This window comes from Felis catus, chromosome B4 (assembly GCF_018350175.1).
Source record: "Felis catus isolate Fca126 chromosome B4, F.catus_Fca126_mat1.0, whole genome shotgun sequence".
NCBI classification, from domain to species: Eukaryota; Metazoa; Chordata; class Mammalia; order Carnivora; family Felidae; genus Felis; species Felis catus.
This window is the reverse complement of record NC_058374.1, coordinates 89,667,114-89,683,274: the sequence shown is the minus strand read 5'-3', so window position 1 is coordinate 89,683,274 and position 16,161 is coordinate 89,667,114. Positions and strand designations below refer to the sequence as shown.

General features: G+C 42.9%; 1 protein-coding gene and 1 long non-coding RNA gene across 8 annotated transcripts in view; one reads left to right on the top strand and one right to left on the bottom strand.

Annotated features, from left to right (window-relative positions):
• LOC111561382 overlaps positions 1-16,161 on the bottom strand; it is a 114,709-nt gene that overhangs the window by 26,600 nt on the left and 71,948 nt on the right. The gene's annotated exons all lie outside the window — the stretch shown is intronic.
• Positions 1-16,161, top strand: part of CB4H12orf56 (chromosome B4 C12orf56 homolog) — a 114,597-nt gene that overhangs the window by 29,955 nt on the left and 68,481 nt on the right. For all 6 annotated transcript variants that reach the window (XM_023257190.2, XM_023257187.2, XM_023257188.2 and 3 more), the window contains exon 3: positions 6,238-6,310. In XM_023257190.2, the coding sequence (XP_023112958.2) occupies positions 6,238-6,310 (73 nt within the window). The remainder of the gene's footprint in view (positions 1-6,237; positions 6,311-16,161) is intronic.

Here is a 16,161-nt window from a genome sequence, read left to right as displayed (position 1 = left end):
TAACTTTCCCCCACTCCCCCTTCCTTACTTTATTCTCTAAAGGTTCCATCTAACACTTTATACAATGAGTTTTGAAAACACAAAACTGCCACTGTCACAAGGAGTCATACACAGCACACCTTAGAGAATAAAAAACGTCCCCCCTTCCAGCATGCCAACAGCAATGTGCTCTGATTCCTGTTCTCTGCCAAGCTGCTTGTTCCCTGGGTTGGGTATGACTATATACCCAGGACCCTCATGATTCACCTTCCAGACAGTCTGTAATATGTGGTCCTGAAGCAAGAGAGAGGCTCAAACCTGTCTGACCATCTACTTGAAAACAGTCATTACTGTAGCCATTAGTGTTAATAATGATGATATCATGGCTAGAGAAGTAGCACACATTAACTACTGAGCATCTGAATAAAGATAATTATTAGAACTTGCTGCAAACCTCTAGGGCGAAAGCCTAGGGAATATTTGTGTCATGTGGCAAAGGAGCTTGCACTCAAAGCAACTGGATTATCTTAACAAAGGAAACTCAAAAGTGCAAATCATTTGTAATAAAGATACTTAGTTTATTCATTGCATTTGCAACAGGATTCCTAATTAGGCCCTACTTTCCTGGAGATATATAGAAAAAGAGGCTTTTCTCTTTACGTCCTTACATGGGTCATAGGCAGCACTTTAAATTGTACTTTTTATGTATAGCTCGGAGAGGATGGTTGTTTAACTCTAAATGAACAATGCTGATGGGAGTAGAGCAACAGTGGGGCACTCACTAGCTGCTAAAGCTCGAGAATGAATTGGGTTATTAGCCCTTTAGTTTCAGGTACATTCTTGAACAGCACTTTCCAGTAGAACTTTCTGCAATGAGGGAGATGTTGTGTATGTAGAATTATGTCTAATACAGTGGCCAAGAGCCACCTGAGCCACTGAGCACTTGAGATGTGAGTAGTGCTAACTGAATTTCAATTTAATTTTAATTTTAATAGCCACAGCTGTCTAGTAGCTATAGAAATGGTCACTGTGGTTCTAAAAGCATAGAAAAGACCTTAATGGCTTTAGGGTATATTTTGAAACACTGGCATAACATGAAGTAGACTAATCCTCCAACCAGAATGAAACATAATAATTTGATGAAACATAAACTGAACCTAGGTTTTATATAAATATATGAGATTTTGTTTTATACCGAAAACCTATATATTTTCTAAAACCAATGAGATGGGAAAAACTAAAGTGACAAGGCATTGATGAGTCTCTCAGGCTTAGTGGATAGTTTTTACGTAGGCTTGGCAGTCTTCCTCATAGGAATAGGGTTTTGATAAATATAACTGGACATCTTGCAGGTAAGAAAGCACTGTTGTGGTTTTTTTTATGTGTGGGTTTTTTTTTTTTTTTTTGTAGCATCCTTTCTAAAAAATATTCCTCAGGGGCGGCTGGGTGGCTCAGTCGGTTGGTTAATCGTCTGACTTGATCTCGGCTCAGGTCATGATCTCACAGTTTGTGAGTTCAAGCCCTGCACTGGGCTCTGCACTGATGGTACAGAGTCCGCTTGGGATTCTTTCTCTCCTTCTCTCTGCCCCTCCCCTGCTTGTGTGCTCGCTCTCTCTCTCTCTCAAATAATAAAAATAAACTTTAAAAAATGTTCCTCAGCTGACCAGCACTACTGAACATGCCATCAGATATCCACTGTGCTAAATGGTGGAAAAACTTCATACCTAGGCTACTGAAGAAGACTATAAACTGCTGTGTGCACATTAGAGAACATACTGGAACAGACAGAGGATAGGTCTCGTCTGTTATCTGTATTCAGGCTCTCTTGTCATTATGGCCTTGTACCTGCCAGACTCTGGCCACTGGCATCCAGGAGATCAGAACTCCTATCCGATGCAGACACAGAGACCATAGCTGTACTTCATTTCTCAGTGGAGATCACAGCTGATCCTGAGATTCTCCACACCATTGTTACAAATGAAATTTAAAGCTAACATAAAGAGGCAGGGACATAGGCACTAAAGTCATTTTTGGTTATAACCTTTTGATGACGTCACACAAAAAAGAGAAAGTTCAAGGTTGGTTAGTGAACTTGGATGAAATGATGTTTAAGAGACAACTTACGTTCATTGTTTAGGGAATACGAACTTCCTAATAGAAAAGCCTCAGTGATTTCTTGCCCCCTTCCAGTATGCTGACAGTGCTGTGCTCTGTTTCTTTCCAGCTCTCCTCCTAGCTGTTTGACGCCTGCAGGAGGTACTGCTATATCCCCAGGACCCCTGTGGTACACCTCCCACACAGTCTGTAATGTGTGGTCCTGAAGCAAGGGGCTCAAACCTGTTTGACCTCTGCACCACAAGCGCTAATATGTTCTACCTAATTCCAGCAATGACCAAAGGCATTATTTGTATCACATTTAGTACCCAAGTTTGTGAAATGCCTACTATTAGAAGTGTCTATGATGACTGGGGTCTTAGACTTATGTAGAGGTTTTTCACTTGCAAGGAGAAAAAACTGACTCATTTTGGAGTCTATGTAATTAGTAAAAATTATTCACTTACAAGTAGGAAAAATTGATTGATTTTGGAGTCTCCTAAGGAATCAAGAGGGGAACAGAAGGACCCAATAGTGGAAGACCAGAAACCCAGAGGCCTGTTCCTGAGCCTGAACAGCCTGTGAGAGACTTTCTTCTGGATGCAGCTAGTTTCAAAGACTCCTAGCTCAGCCTCTCACATCCAAATGTCACAAGTCTAGAGGGAGACATTGATCAGCCTAACTTGGATCAGAGCCAACCCCTAGACCAGTCAGCTATGGCTTGGATAGGGGTGGATCCAGATTTTGTGGGGACTGAAGCTCATACAACGTGCAGAGCCTTCTTTAAGAAAAAGAGTTAAGGGGCGCCTGGGTGGCACAGTCGGTTAAGCGTCCGACTTCAGCCAGGTCACGATCTCGCGGTCCGTGAGTTCGAGCCCCGCGTCGGGCTCTGGGCTGATGGCTCAGAGCCTGGAGCCTGTTTCCGATTCTGTGTCTCCCTCTCTCTCTGCCCCTCCCCCGTTCATGCTCTGTCTCTCTCTGTCCCAAAAATAAATAAACGTTGGAAAAAGAAAAAGAGTTAAAACACCAAATAGAGTGACTGCAGCACTCCCAAGATAGATAGGCAGAAGAAATCATAAACACAGAGCGTTTGTGGACACTCCCAAGAGAAGAAGTGAGACAGAAGGAAAACTGAAGTGGGAAGAGCCTGTGGTCTTGAATGACTGTGGTTAACATGTCTTCCCTTTGCAGATTTTATAAAGACATTTGACCATTGGCACACATGGTCAGGGCTTCTCCTAAGACTTTGGAAGGAATTCATACAAATGAGGGACCCTAGAGCTGAATCATCACTTACTTCATCAGAAGGAGCAGTCTTTTTTTTTAAAAGATGGGCACCCAGGCGCCTGGGTTGAACATCCGACTTCGGCTCAGGTCATGATCTCAAGGTTCATGAGTTTGAGCCCCTCATTGGGCTCTGTGCTGACAGCTCAGGGCCTGGAGCTTGCTTCGGATTCTGTCTCCCTCTCTCTCTGCCCCTCACCCACTCGTGCGCTCTCTCTCTCTCTCTCTCTCTCTCTCTCTCTCTCTCCCTCTCACAACTAAATAATTAAAAAAATTATTTAAGGGATGGGCATCCATACTGTGGAAGAGGACAGTTCCTCAAAGAAAAGAAGGCTCTGAGAAGACCACATGACAGATGACCACTACAGTTTGGTCCTTCCCATAGTCCCCCCCTGCAGCTGCAGTTTCCTACTTTTTTTTTTAAAGATTATATTTTTAGGGGCGCCTGGGTGGCTCAGTTGGTTAAGTGTCTGACTTTGGCTCAGGTCATGATCTCATCGTTCATGGGTTCGAGCCCCGCACTGGGCTTTGTACTGACAGCTCAGACCTTGGAGCCTCCTTCAGATTCTGTGTCTCTCTCTCTCTCTCTCTCTGCCCCTCCCCTGCTCATGCTCTGTCTCTCTCTCAAAATTAAAATTTTTTTTAACCTTTATTTTTGAGACAGAGAGAGAGACAGAGCATGAACAGGGGAGGGTCAGAGAGAGGGAGACACAGAATCTGAAACAGGTTCCAGGCTCTGAGCTGTCAGCACAGAGCCCGATGCGGGGCCCGAACACACAGACCGCAAGATCACAACCTGAGCTGAAGTCGGACGCTTAACCAACTGAGCCACCCAGGTGCCCTGCTCTCTCTCAAAATTAAAATAAAAACATTAAAAAAATTTTTTTTAAGATTTTATTTTTATGTAATCTTTACACCCAATGTGGGGCTTGAACTCACAACCCTGAGATCAGAAGTCACATGCTCTATAGACTGAGGCAGCCAGGCACCCCTCAGTTCCCCACTTTTTAACAGACTTTTTGTCTCAACTCCCCACGTGATCTCCATATCTCATGAACTATACTGTACCTCAAGGGGACTGTGTTGACATCTTATGTCTAGACCAGAGCAAGCCAGAATGGACTATACCCTCCAGCTATCTTTTTATTTATTTATTTATTTATTTATTTATTTATGTATTTATTTATTTATGTATTTATTTATTTTTTAACATTTATTTATTTTTGAGACAGAGAGAGACAGAGCATGAATGGGGGAGGGTCAGAGAGAGGGAGACACAGAATCTGAAACAGGCTCCAGGCTCTGAGCTGTCAGCACAGAGCCCGACGTGGGGCTCGAACTCACGGACCACGAGATCATGACCTGAGCTGAAGTCGGCCGCCCAACCGACTGACCCACGCAGGCGCCCCTCTAGCTATCTTTTTAAAGACCCCATCCAGCATCACCTTTGGCCCTCTGAGGTGAGAGGGTTCTTTCTCCCAGGCATGAAGGGGCCTTGGCTCCTCTCAGATCCATGACAGTAACAGAGAATTGTGCAAAGTGTTCAAAGTGTTCAAAAGGAATGGGGTCAAACTCAGTGAAAACACACTTAAGATTTTGGTTTCATGTTATGTAAATTTTACCTCAAAAGAAAAATAAATTCACAAAAATTAAAAGGGAGGGAAGAGGACAGAGAAGCAAGCAAACCGAGAAAGGAAGCAGCTGACAGCCAGCGAAATCCCCGAAAGGAATTCTCTGTGGGAGCAGGGCTTTCTCGATTTTCCCTCCCTGGCTCTCTGTATGGCGTGTGCATCCCTGCAGGGATGGGGAGGTGGTTCGATGGGGCCACACCGAGGTTCCCTTGGAGCCTAGAAAGTAAGGCTAGTACTGACCTCTTGAAATGGCCTGTGGAAAGGTCCATTGGGTTCTTGTTCCAAACACTTATTACATACTGTTATTATTTGTTCCTCCAAGCAAGCAAACAAAATACACTTACATAATTGGGAGGACATGATAATTTTCTTGATGCAAGTTATGATCTGTTCTCTGATTTTTACTTTAAATTAATGTTTATTGTGTAACTACTCTGCCAGGCACCACGAGTCACTTTTATACACATTATCTTATTTTCGATCACAGAATTATCTTTCTTAATTAATTAATTAATTAATTTTTGAGAAAGAGATAGAGACTGCCAGTGGGGGAGAGGGGCAGAGGGAGAGAGAGGGAGAATCTTAAGCAGGCTCCAGGCTCGGCACCAAGCCCAACATGGGGTCAATCCCACAATTCTGGGATAACAACCCAAGCAGAAATCAAGAGTTGGACACTCAACCGACTAAGCCACTCAGGCGCCTTTCATCTTCATTTTTATAAAGAAAGATACTGGGTCCAAAATGATAAAGTAACTGGTAAAGTCTTGTAAATTGTAATGTTTTACAAGGGTCTGAAGTTGAGTACATGTTTTACCATCAAAGCCAAAGTTCCTTTTGTTCCATCAGGCTGCCCAGCTTATCATTTGGCCTGTTTGTTTTGTTTAATTTTTTAATGTATGTTTATTTTTGAGAGAGAGAGAGAGAGACAGAGTGTGAGCAGGTGAGGGGCAGAGAGAGAGGGGGACACAGAATCCGAAGCAGGCTCCAGGCTCTGAGCTGTCAGCACAAAGCCAGATGCGGGACTCAATCTCACAAACCGAGAGATCATGACCTGAGCCGAGGTCAGATGCTCAAATGACTGAGCCACCCAGGTACCCCTGCCCAGCTTATAATATGGGACTTGCAAGTTTTTGTGGGGATTTATGAGTAATCATCAATTCAGTACATGTAACTATATCTTCTTCATAAAATCAAATTATGTAAAGTATTAAACGATTTTTTTCTTTTTTTCTTTTTTCTTTCTTTTTAGTTGAAGAAGAGATTAATGGCCCTGTCTTTTGGAGAGGCAAAGAGCCCCAAAGTTTGGATGAATCCTCTCTCAGGTGAGATTTTGTTCAGAGCATGTTTTTAATTTGCTGACTAAAACTTATTTTATATTTCAATTTGCTCATTTTAATGCTTTTTCTCTACTAATGGCTTTGGACTGAGTTTTATTTCATATATATAATAATGAAGAAGATATTTGGGGAGAATGTTCTTCTAAATTCAAATCCAGTTAGTTTAGATAGTAAAGTATAACATTTCTTATGTCAATGAAATATATAGATTTTACAATATAAATAAATAATTTATTAAAATTAAATTCAAATACATTCATAATCTCTTGTTCTGTGTAGGGCATGATGTTAGGCCCTGTAAAGGATAGAACGATGAGTAAGGCATAGTTCCTATCTTTGAGAAGCTGATTTCAACCAGAATGTGTGACATTTGCATAAACATAGATAACACAGAGTACACATATTAAGTGTCTTCAGTGAGTTCGAGTCCCACATCGGGCTCTCTATTGTTAGCACAGAGCTCACTTCAGACCCTGTGTCTCTGTCTCTCTCTGCACCTCCTCCCCTCTCAAAATAAATAAACATTAAAAAAAAAATAAAGAGGGGAAAGGTAATATTCAGTTGTGGGGAGAAGTCAAAATGCCAGAGTGATGGTGAATTTTCAGTGCACACGGAGAGGGAGATCTTGCAGCTGGAAGGGATAAAAAACAAAAGACAACAAAAAAAGGAAGGTAGAGGCAGGAAAAGTAGAACATGTTTTAGGAAAGGTAAGCAGTCCACAGTGATTTAAAAATAGAATGGGGGGGCGCCTGGGTGGCTCAGTCGGTTAAGTGGCCGACTTCAGCTCAGGTCATGATCTCACGGTCTGTGAGTTCGAGCCCCGCGTCGGGCTCTGTGCTGACAGCTCAGAGCCTGGAGCCTGTTTCAGATTCTGTGTCTCCCTCTCTCTGACCCTCCCCCATTCATGCTCTGTCTCTCTCTGTCTCAAAAATAAATAAACGTTAAAAAAAAATTTTTTTTTTAAATAGAATGGGGGGGGGGGGAGCCTGGCTGGCTCTGTCAGTAGAGCATTCACCTCTTGATCTCGGATTTGTGAGTTCAAGCCCCACATTGGGTGTAGGGATTACCTAAAAAATAAAATAAAATAAAATAAAAAATAAAATAGAATAGAATAAAATAGTAAAAAAATTTAAAAAATAAAACAGAACAGGAATACCAGGTATAAGGTTAAAAAGTAAAACTGGGCCCATGCTTTGGGGAGTCTTAAAAGTCCAAGTGAAGACTTTATGTGTCATTTCGTAGATTATGAGGAAACTATTGACAAATCATCAGTTGTGCTGTAATCCATTTGAAGAAGGAAAAATCCGAGGTTGGTGGGAAGTAATGAGAACCTGAACTGGACTAGTGGTAAAGGGAATAAAGAAAAAACGATGGATGGAAGACACGTTTCAGAGGCAAACTCTACAAGACCGGCAACTGAACATAAGAGACAGAGACAGAGAAGCCACTGTGGTTTCAAGCCAGGGTTACTGTAAGGTGATGTCTTTCAGAGAAATAAGGATGACAGGAGGGTTCAAGCCCAAGTACTGGTTTAGACAGGTTAAGCTTGAGGTCCTAGTAGGCCTCAGCTGGTGAAGTTCATCTGGCAGTAAAAAATTTTAGCCTGGAAGGCAGGAGAGAAGGCTGGATGTAAATTAATCAATTAATTAATTTATATTTTAGAAAGTGAGAGAGAGAGTGCAAGCAGGGGAGAGGGACTGAGTGTGTGTGTGTGTGTGTGTGTGTGTGTGTGTGTGTGTGAGAGAGAGAGAGAGAGAGAGAGAGAGAGAGAGAGAGAGAGAATATCTCAACCAGGCTCCACGGTCAGAGCTGACCCGATGTGGGGCTCAATCCTAGGACTCTGGGATCAAGATCTGAGCCGGAATCAACAGTCAGATGCTCAACCGACTGAGGCATCCAGGTGCCTCCAGATGTAAATTTAAAAAGGATGTCCTGGGGCTCCTGGCTCACTCAGTCAGTAGAACACACTGATCTCAGGGTCGTGAGTTCAAGCACCACACTGGGCATAGAGCTTAAAAGAAAAAAAAAATAAATTACAAACAAACAAACAAACAAACATATAAACAAATAAGTAAAAGGGAGCTCCATAAGCTGCAGAACCTGAAGTATGATTCTGTTGCACACCTTAAGTATCTAGACGTTAGGAGGAGGAGGAGGGGAGCACAGGATCCGAAGAGCTGCACGTCAGGAGAAATACTGGCATGGAGAAAATGAGTGTGGGTTGGGGACCTGAAAGGTCATGGCATGGGGGAAATATCCAAGTTAGGAAAACACTGCAAAATACTATAAAGGAAACATGAAGCCCTAATTGGGAAGTGTCCACAAAGCTGTGCTTTTCCATACAGTGCACTAACTTAGGTTATTGAGGGGAGGGGGGTGTTTTTCCACTGCACTTTCTTTCAGTAACCTTCTCTTATTAAACAAGATGACCTACAAAATCTCTTCTAAACCCGAATTTCATTATTGTAACTTCCTTTCTCACACGAAAAAAAAACTTGGCTTAGGAAGATGGATGCATAGATACATATCGGTTGATCGACTGATGTATTTGTTTATTTATTACTAAGAACACATCACCAATTTACAGAATTTTAACTTTATGACCTACTATTCTGGACAAGAAAACTGGTGGAAACTTGGCTACAGTAACTAGCTCTCTTAAAGGTTTTTAAAGTTTAAGGAGTTACCTTCAGAAATGATCTCTTGTGTTCCTGTCAGTGTTCTCAAGGCTTTGGAGGTTCTGATTATATTTGAAGCTGGAACATCAGGAAAACTTAACTGGCTAAGACAGGACTGACCAGTAAGTGTTCTGTTCTGCATTGCAAACCTTAGCTCAGAAAGCACTCTGAGACCCCTTTGTAATGCTGGGAGTCGGGGAGGGGCCAAAGAGCTTGAACCACTGAATCCCTCCACCAGGGTTTCTTAGTAGGGTGCTGTCCGGCATTTTGTGTGGGACCCCTCGTTGTCATGCAGAACACCTGCCCATTGTGGGATTGGAGCGTCCCAGGCTCTTGTCCACCAAGTGCCTGTAACACTCTCCGTGCACTGTGGCAACCACACATTTCCACTGGAACCACCCCTGCTAATTCTATCTATTGGCAAAACTTGTTTGCATTTCCCCCAACCTCTTTCTCCCTTCTCTCTGCATTCCTCTATCTCACCTTCCCTAGTAAGCATCCTTGCTCTCCCTAGAAATTCTGTGCGTGGGTTTTCATTGACACTCCAGTGTGATAATGTAATAATACAAATCTAAGATGGTTCCTCCTTAGGGGCGCCTGGGTGGCTCAGTTTGTTCTGTGGGTTCAGTGTTGGACTTCGGCTCAGGTCATGATCTCAGGGTTCGTGAGTAATAGCCTCACCTTGGGCTCTGTACTGACAGTTAGGAGCCTGCTTTGGATTCTGTTTCCTTTTCTCTCCACCCCTCTCCTGCTCGTGCACACATGTGGTGGCTGTCTCTCTCTGACAAAATAAATAACTAAACTTAAAAAAATAAAATAAAATGGTTCCCCTTTCAGTGGGACTTCCATTTTAGTAGGCATGGAAACCAGAAGCTAAAGGAGAGAAGCTTTATTAGTAGTATTTTGTTTTATTGAGGTTACATTGACACACAGTAAAGTGCAATGAAGTATCAGTGTGATACATTTTATCATATGTATCACCATAATCAACATCTGTTGCTCCCTGGCTGCACTGTGGCCTGGAAACTTTGTCAAGGCAGGAAGCTGGAGCAGTTGTGAGGTCTCACCTTGTTTGTTTTCCTACCTCTCAGAGATGACTGTCTTTGTTGTCCAGTGTCTAGTGTCTTTTTAACAACATTTCTTTTTTTAAAATATTTATTTATTTTTGAGAGAGAGAAAGAGAGAGAGAGAGCGTGAGAGAGAGCGAGCACAATGGGGGAAGGGCAGAGAGAGAGGGAGACACAGAACCTGAAGCAGGCTCCAGGCTCTGAGCTACCATCACAGAGTCCGATGTGGGGCTCGAACTCAAGAACCGTAAGATCATGTCCAGTGTCCAGGGTCTTAAGAGCTGTTTTTATTTTTTTGTACGTTTTTTCCCCCAGTTTCTTTTTTCTTTTTCTTTCTTTCTTTCTTTCTTTCTTTCTTTCTTTCTTTCTTTCTTTCTTTCTTTCTTTCTTTCTTTCTTTCTTTCTCTTCTCTCTTTCTCTCTTTCTCTCTTTCTCTCTTTCTCTTTCTTTTTTTTAGGTGAGAGGGCATATCTAGTCCCTGTTACTCCATCCTGGCCTGGAACAGAAAAAAACAAACAAACAAAAAAAAAAAAAACCAAACAACTAGCAGAATTTTAATCTTTACACTAGTATATATGGAAAGGGATCTGGATTGGTTTCAAATCCTTCCTGGAGCCAGGGATAGCTCCAGAATTTTCATAAAAGAGATTCCATTAAAGAATGCAGCAGAAGATGGGGGTGGTTAAGAAACTTTTCTTCCTTTGGTTTTATGTGGTATATGAATTTATTTTTGGTGGTTGGCTGGGAAGCTATTGAAGATCTTAGGGAATGAAGGGCAGCAAAGCCCGCTTTCCCCTTGGCCTCTGCCTTTGGGAGCCTGCTGTTTTAAGGCCAATTCAACTTACCAACTCCAATTCTAGACTATAATAATGAAGAAACCGTGAAGCTCAGAAGGACCTCAATTATCGGACTTGCAAAGGCCTACTATTCTGCCTTTTACAGGAAGGTAAAACCACACCCTTTCAGGCAGCTTTTTCAACAAAGCTAAATGTCCAAAACAGGTTAGAGAGTCAGTTCAATAGGAGAGCTCATTTCCCTAACTACCCCTGCTGTTTGAGGTTAGATGGGCTACGGGGCTTAAACTTGCTAGTCAGGGAGCCAGAATCTGGGATGCTCATTGCTGCTTTCTGGTGTTGTTGCTGCTTTGAGATGAGTATACCCTCTTTTATTTTTTTTCTTACATTTATTTATTATTGAGAAAGAGAGAGAGAGAGAGAGTGCACACACAATCTAAAGCATGAGCAGGGGAGGGACAGAGAGAGAGTGGGGGAGAGAATCCCAAGCAGGTTCCGCACTGTCAGCACAGAGCCCGATGTGGGGCTTGAACTCACGAACCTTGAGATCATGACCCGTGCCGAAATCAAGAGTCGGGCCCGTAACCAACTGTGCCACCCAGGTGCCCCGAGATGAGTATACACTCTTAACGCGTGCTGGCTGGGCCACGTGAGGAGATAGCGCAGAGCAGGGTGTGGGACGAAAGCTCTCCTGGAGTAAGAGCAAAAATCTATGGTTTTTTCAAGTCTGGCCTCAAGTCAGAATCTCTCAAGGGTTCATGGAAAGTTCAGACTTCTGGCCTCCACCCCAGACTACTGAGTCCTAAGCTTTAGGGATGGGACTCAGCAGTCTGTTTTTGGTAGCTCCTGAGACGATGCTGTTAGCTAGCCACCACGGTTTAGGAAATCTTGGGCTAAACAGTCAACGTACTCCTGAATTACTGAGATTCCTGCGTTCTGTACCCAGGACATGTCTATGATCCCTCAACTTCTGTTTTCACTGCCAGTCCTCTGATACAAGCAACTCTCCTCTCACCTGGATTTGCAACACCTCTCTCTGCTCTCCCCCATCTCCACTGTCCGTACCTGCTGTGGTTGGAATGTTTGTGTCCCTCCCAAATTCCTGTGTTGAAATCCTAGCCCCCAAAGGTGCCGGTATTGGTAGATGGGCCTTGGGGCAGGGGGGTGGGGGGTGGGGTGCTTTAATCTTGAGGGTGGAGGCCTCATGAATGAGATTAGCGCTCTTGAGAAAGAGGCTCCAGAGAGCTCACTAGCCCCTGCCACCAGGTAAAGACACAGCAAAAAGGAACTGGCTGGGAACCAGGAAGAGTGTCTTTAGCATAAGGCAAAACCACACTAGCACCCTGATCTTGGACTTTCCAGCCTCCAAAACTGTAAGCAATACATTTTCTGTTGTTTATAAGCTACCCAGTCTGTGGCCTAACTGCTTTGAAAGTAGACCCAAACAAGCTAAGACAGTACCTCTCCACCCCTGTCTGAATCCATTACTCACCTTAAAGCCAAAATGATCTTTTTGCAAATGTCTCTTTGCCCCAAAAATAAAACTTTTCACTTGTCTGAACAGCCCAGCACGCCTGGCGTTTGCTTATGTCTCCAACTTCATCTCAAGTCACTTTACCCCTTGCTTATCACACTGTCTAGAGCACCTCAAGCTTTTTCCACCGCAGGGCCTTTACACTTTATTTCCCCTCTTAACACTGCTTTTCATGTGGCTCACTCTTTCTCATCCTTCAGGTCTTAGCTTGAATGTCCACATCTCAAAAAGGTCTTGCCTGATCACCTGTCTGAAGTATATTACCCTCCATGGGGTGCCTGGGTGGGTCAGTTGGTTAAGCTTCTGACTCTTGGTTTCAGCTTGGGTCATGATCTCATGATTTGTGAGTTCAAGCCCTGCATCAGGCAAGCCCTGCATCAGGCTCTGCACTGACAGGGTGGAACCTGCTTGGGATTCTGTATCTCTCTGCCCTTCCCCTGTTCTCTCTCTCTCTCAAAAATAAACAAACATAAAAAATGAGGTGTACTACCCTCCAACAGATGCACACAGGTTTTATCAGAGTACTCCCTTTGTTTCATAGCACTTTTATAAACAATTACCTATCAATTGTTTATTGTCTGTCCTCCCACTAGAATGTGAGCCTCACGAGGACAGGGACCTAGGTATTCTTGCACACTGTATATTTCCAGTGTTTGGCCTAGTGTCTGGCATATAGTAGCTGCTTAATATTTGTTGAATGATTAATCGTGTTCTTTACGACCTAGCCTGGCTTGCATTTTATAGGCTTGGGGAAGCATGATCTCATCTAAATCCATGTAATAACAAAGCATGTTTTGAAGGGGTTGATGCATTTCCAATGTTGCCCTAAGTGCTGTGACTTTAATTAGTTCTGGGAGGAGGGATCTCTCTGCTGTCTCATGGTACTAAGTGAAATTCCTAACATGACTTTCATAACTAGAAATACTGAGGGAAAGGCAATGCCACTGATAGCCACCCACATGCTCTCGGACTCAATATTCTTCATTCCACACTTTGGCATACGAATGCCCCAGTTTTTCTACACCACTCTGATAGTCTCATTATTTTCCTCTAATTTAGAAAAATAGGTTTCTTTCCTTTTCTTTCTTTCTTTCTTTCTTTCTTTCTTTCTTTCTTTCTTTCTTTCTTTCTTTCTTTCTTTCTTTCTTTCTTTCTTTAAGTTTATTTGTTTTGAGAGAGGGGCGGGAGAGAGGCAGAGAGGGAGAGAGAGAATCCCAAGCAGGCTCTACACTGCCAGTGCAGAGCCTGAGGTGGGGCTCAACTCGCAAACTGAGATCCTGACAAAAGAAGCTTCTAATTAATGTTTGCAGTAGTTGTCTTAGTTTATTGTGGGGGTCGGAACTCTATTAGAAGTAACAGAAATCCAACTTAGGTTAAAAGGGGATTTTATTGGACTAACTGGGGCCACTCATATAGTTCAACACTCATTCAACAGATGTATATAGAAATAGACATAAATACAGAGACAAATGTAGATTTGTCTACCTACCACTCTAATCTGGCATGCTTTAATTGCTGGGCTCTGTATTCAATTTTAATTATTATTATTACTTTTTATAAAGGTTTTCACTTTTTAAAACAATGTTTATTTATGAGAGAGTGCAAGTGGGAGAGGGTCAGAGAGAGAGGAGGACAGAGGATCCAAAGCGGGCTCCACGCTGACAATGGCAAACCCGATGTGGGGCTCAAACTCATGAATAGTTAAATCATGACCTGAGCTGAAGTCAGATGCTCAACCGAATGAGCCACCCAGGTGCCCCTTCACTTTTTTTTTTTTAAGTTATTTATTTTGAGGGGGGGGAGAGGCACAGAGAGAGAGAGAGGAAGAGAGAGAATCTTAAGCAGGCTCCACGATGTGAGTGCAGAGCCCCATGTGGGGCTCAGTCTCGTGAACGGTGAGATCATGACCTGAGCCAAAATCAAGAGCTGGACACTTAACCTACTGAGCCACTCAGGTGCCCCTGTATTCAATTTTAGGTGTTCAGTAGTGAGCAAAGTCAGCAAAGGTCAGAAGCCAAACAGCACAATGTAGGAATGGTTTGAGACTGAGGCACAGCTGGAACTGGGGACTTGAGTGGCCACAGAACTTTGTATCGTCTGATGTAGGTGGATCAGCCTCATTTTTTTCTCACTGAATACCATGTCTTTTGAGGCACAATAAACAAAGTTATTAAATTCACATTTTGCCTGTCTTAAATTCACATGTCACAGCTCCCATCACCAGATAAAGGCTAACTCACACACCTTGCATAAAATTTAAAAATCCTGGGAAGGTCGCTGATGCCTAGCTTGAATAAATGACTCACTGATGAAAAATGGCCACCACAGCCAAGAGGTCAGTCTTTAAAAGCACAACAGCTTCTGTGTGCTCCATGTGTGGAGGGAAGGAGTAGTTTCCAAATGAAGGGGCTGAGGAGGGAGCTAGGTCTGCTATCCATCCCACAGTTTTCTAGCACTATCATCTCCATAATTAAGCACAGGAGTCAAAAGCATAAACAAAGAGCAGGCTGGGATAAAAAACAGTAATTAGAGGACTAAAGAATGTTATCATGTGCAGAGCTTTGAAACACCTCTGAGGTGTAAAGTTTTAGGCCTAATTATGAGAAGCTGCAGGTCATAAGAAGGATGCAGTTACCTTGGGACATCAGACTTACATAAGTATGATTGCTTTTTAGGGCAATAGTAAACAACAGGTGTTTTAACACCTAAGGGATGGAAAACAGATTAGTGATCTCTGATAATGAGATTCAGTATTTAGGTTTCTCTGTCTTTAGTGTAGCTCTTCATTAGTGGATAGTTCTGTGTTCTCATATGCATTTTACAGGAGAAAACCCAAGGAGATATTTCAAGCAGAAACAGAGTACTGTGACCTACTTAAGAGTTCCCTAAAGCTGCAGGGGGAAAAAAAAGACTGCATATTGCTTGCGAGTGTAAAGAAACAGAGAGGAAGGCTGAGATCAATAGAACACTTTTACAGTGCCAGCTCAGAGGAAGATTTATACAAATTTAATTGAGTTCACCTTGAATAATCCATGAGGAAAAAGAAATTGTGCCAATGCTTAGCCCTCAGATTAGGTCTGCTTTGCCCATACCCCCTAGGGTGGATTCTGATCTGAATTTACATCTATCTATAGCTTCTACTGCTATTTGGCTATCGGAAATTTAAAAGGAGAGTTTCTAACCACAGTCCATGGCAAGCGAAAGGATGAGCTTTTGGAGAAACTGATCTGTTTAATAAACAGAAGTAGAGGGGCACCTGGGTGGCTCAGTCGGATAAGTGTCCAACTTCGACTCAGGTCATGAGCTCATGGCTTTTGAGTTTGAGCCCCACATCGGGCACAGAACCTGAAGCCTGCTTCGGATTCTGTGTCTCCTTCTCTCTCTGCCCCTCCCCCACTTGTGTTCTGTTTGTCTCTCAAAAATAAATAAATGTAAAAAAAGAAGTAGACCTGACAATCCAATGAAATGAGAATGTGCTACGCCACTAGCAAAACAGAACAGGGGATAAAACCCAAGAACATGAACCTTATATTTTTCTCTAAGAAGCAACACTTCTTGATAGAAAATAGAGAAAGGGAGTTGTGCAATTTCTCTCTGTCTAGCACATAAACGTGCAAGTTCTGCAGCTACACTGGACCTCAAATCTGGACTGTGCCTTCGGTGATTTAACCTTCCCAGACTTCACTCCTCACGAGTAGGATGGAGCTGCTGATAGTACCCTGCTCACAGGGATGATATGTGAGGTCTAAATCATGTACCTGTA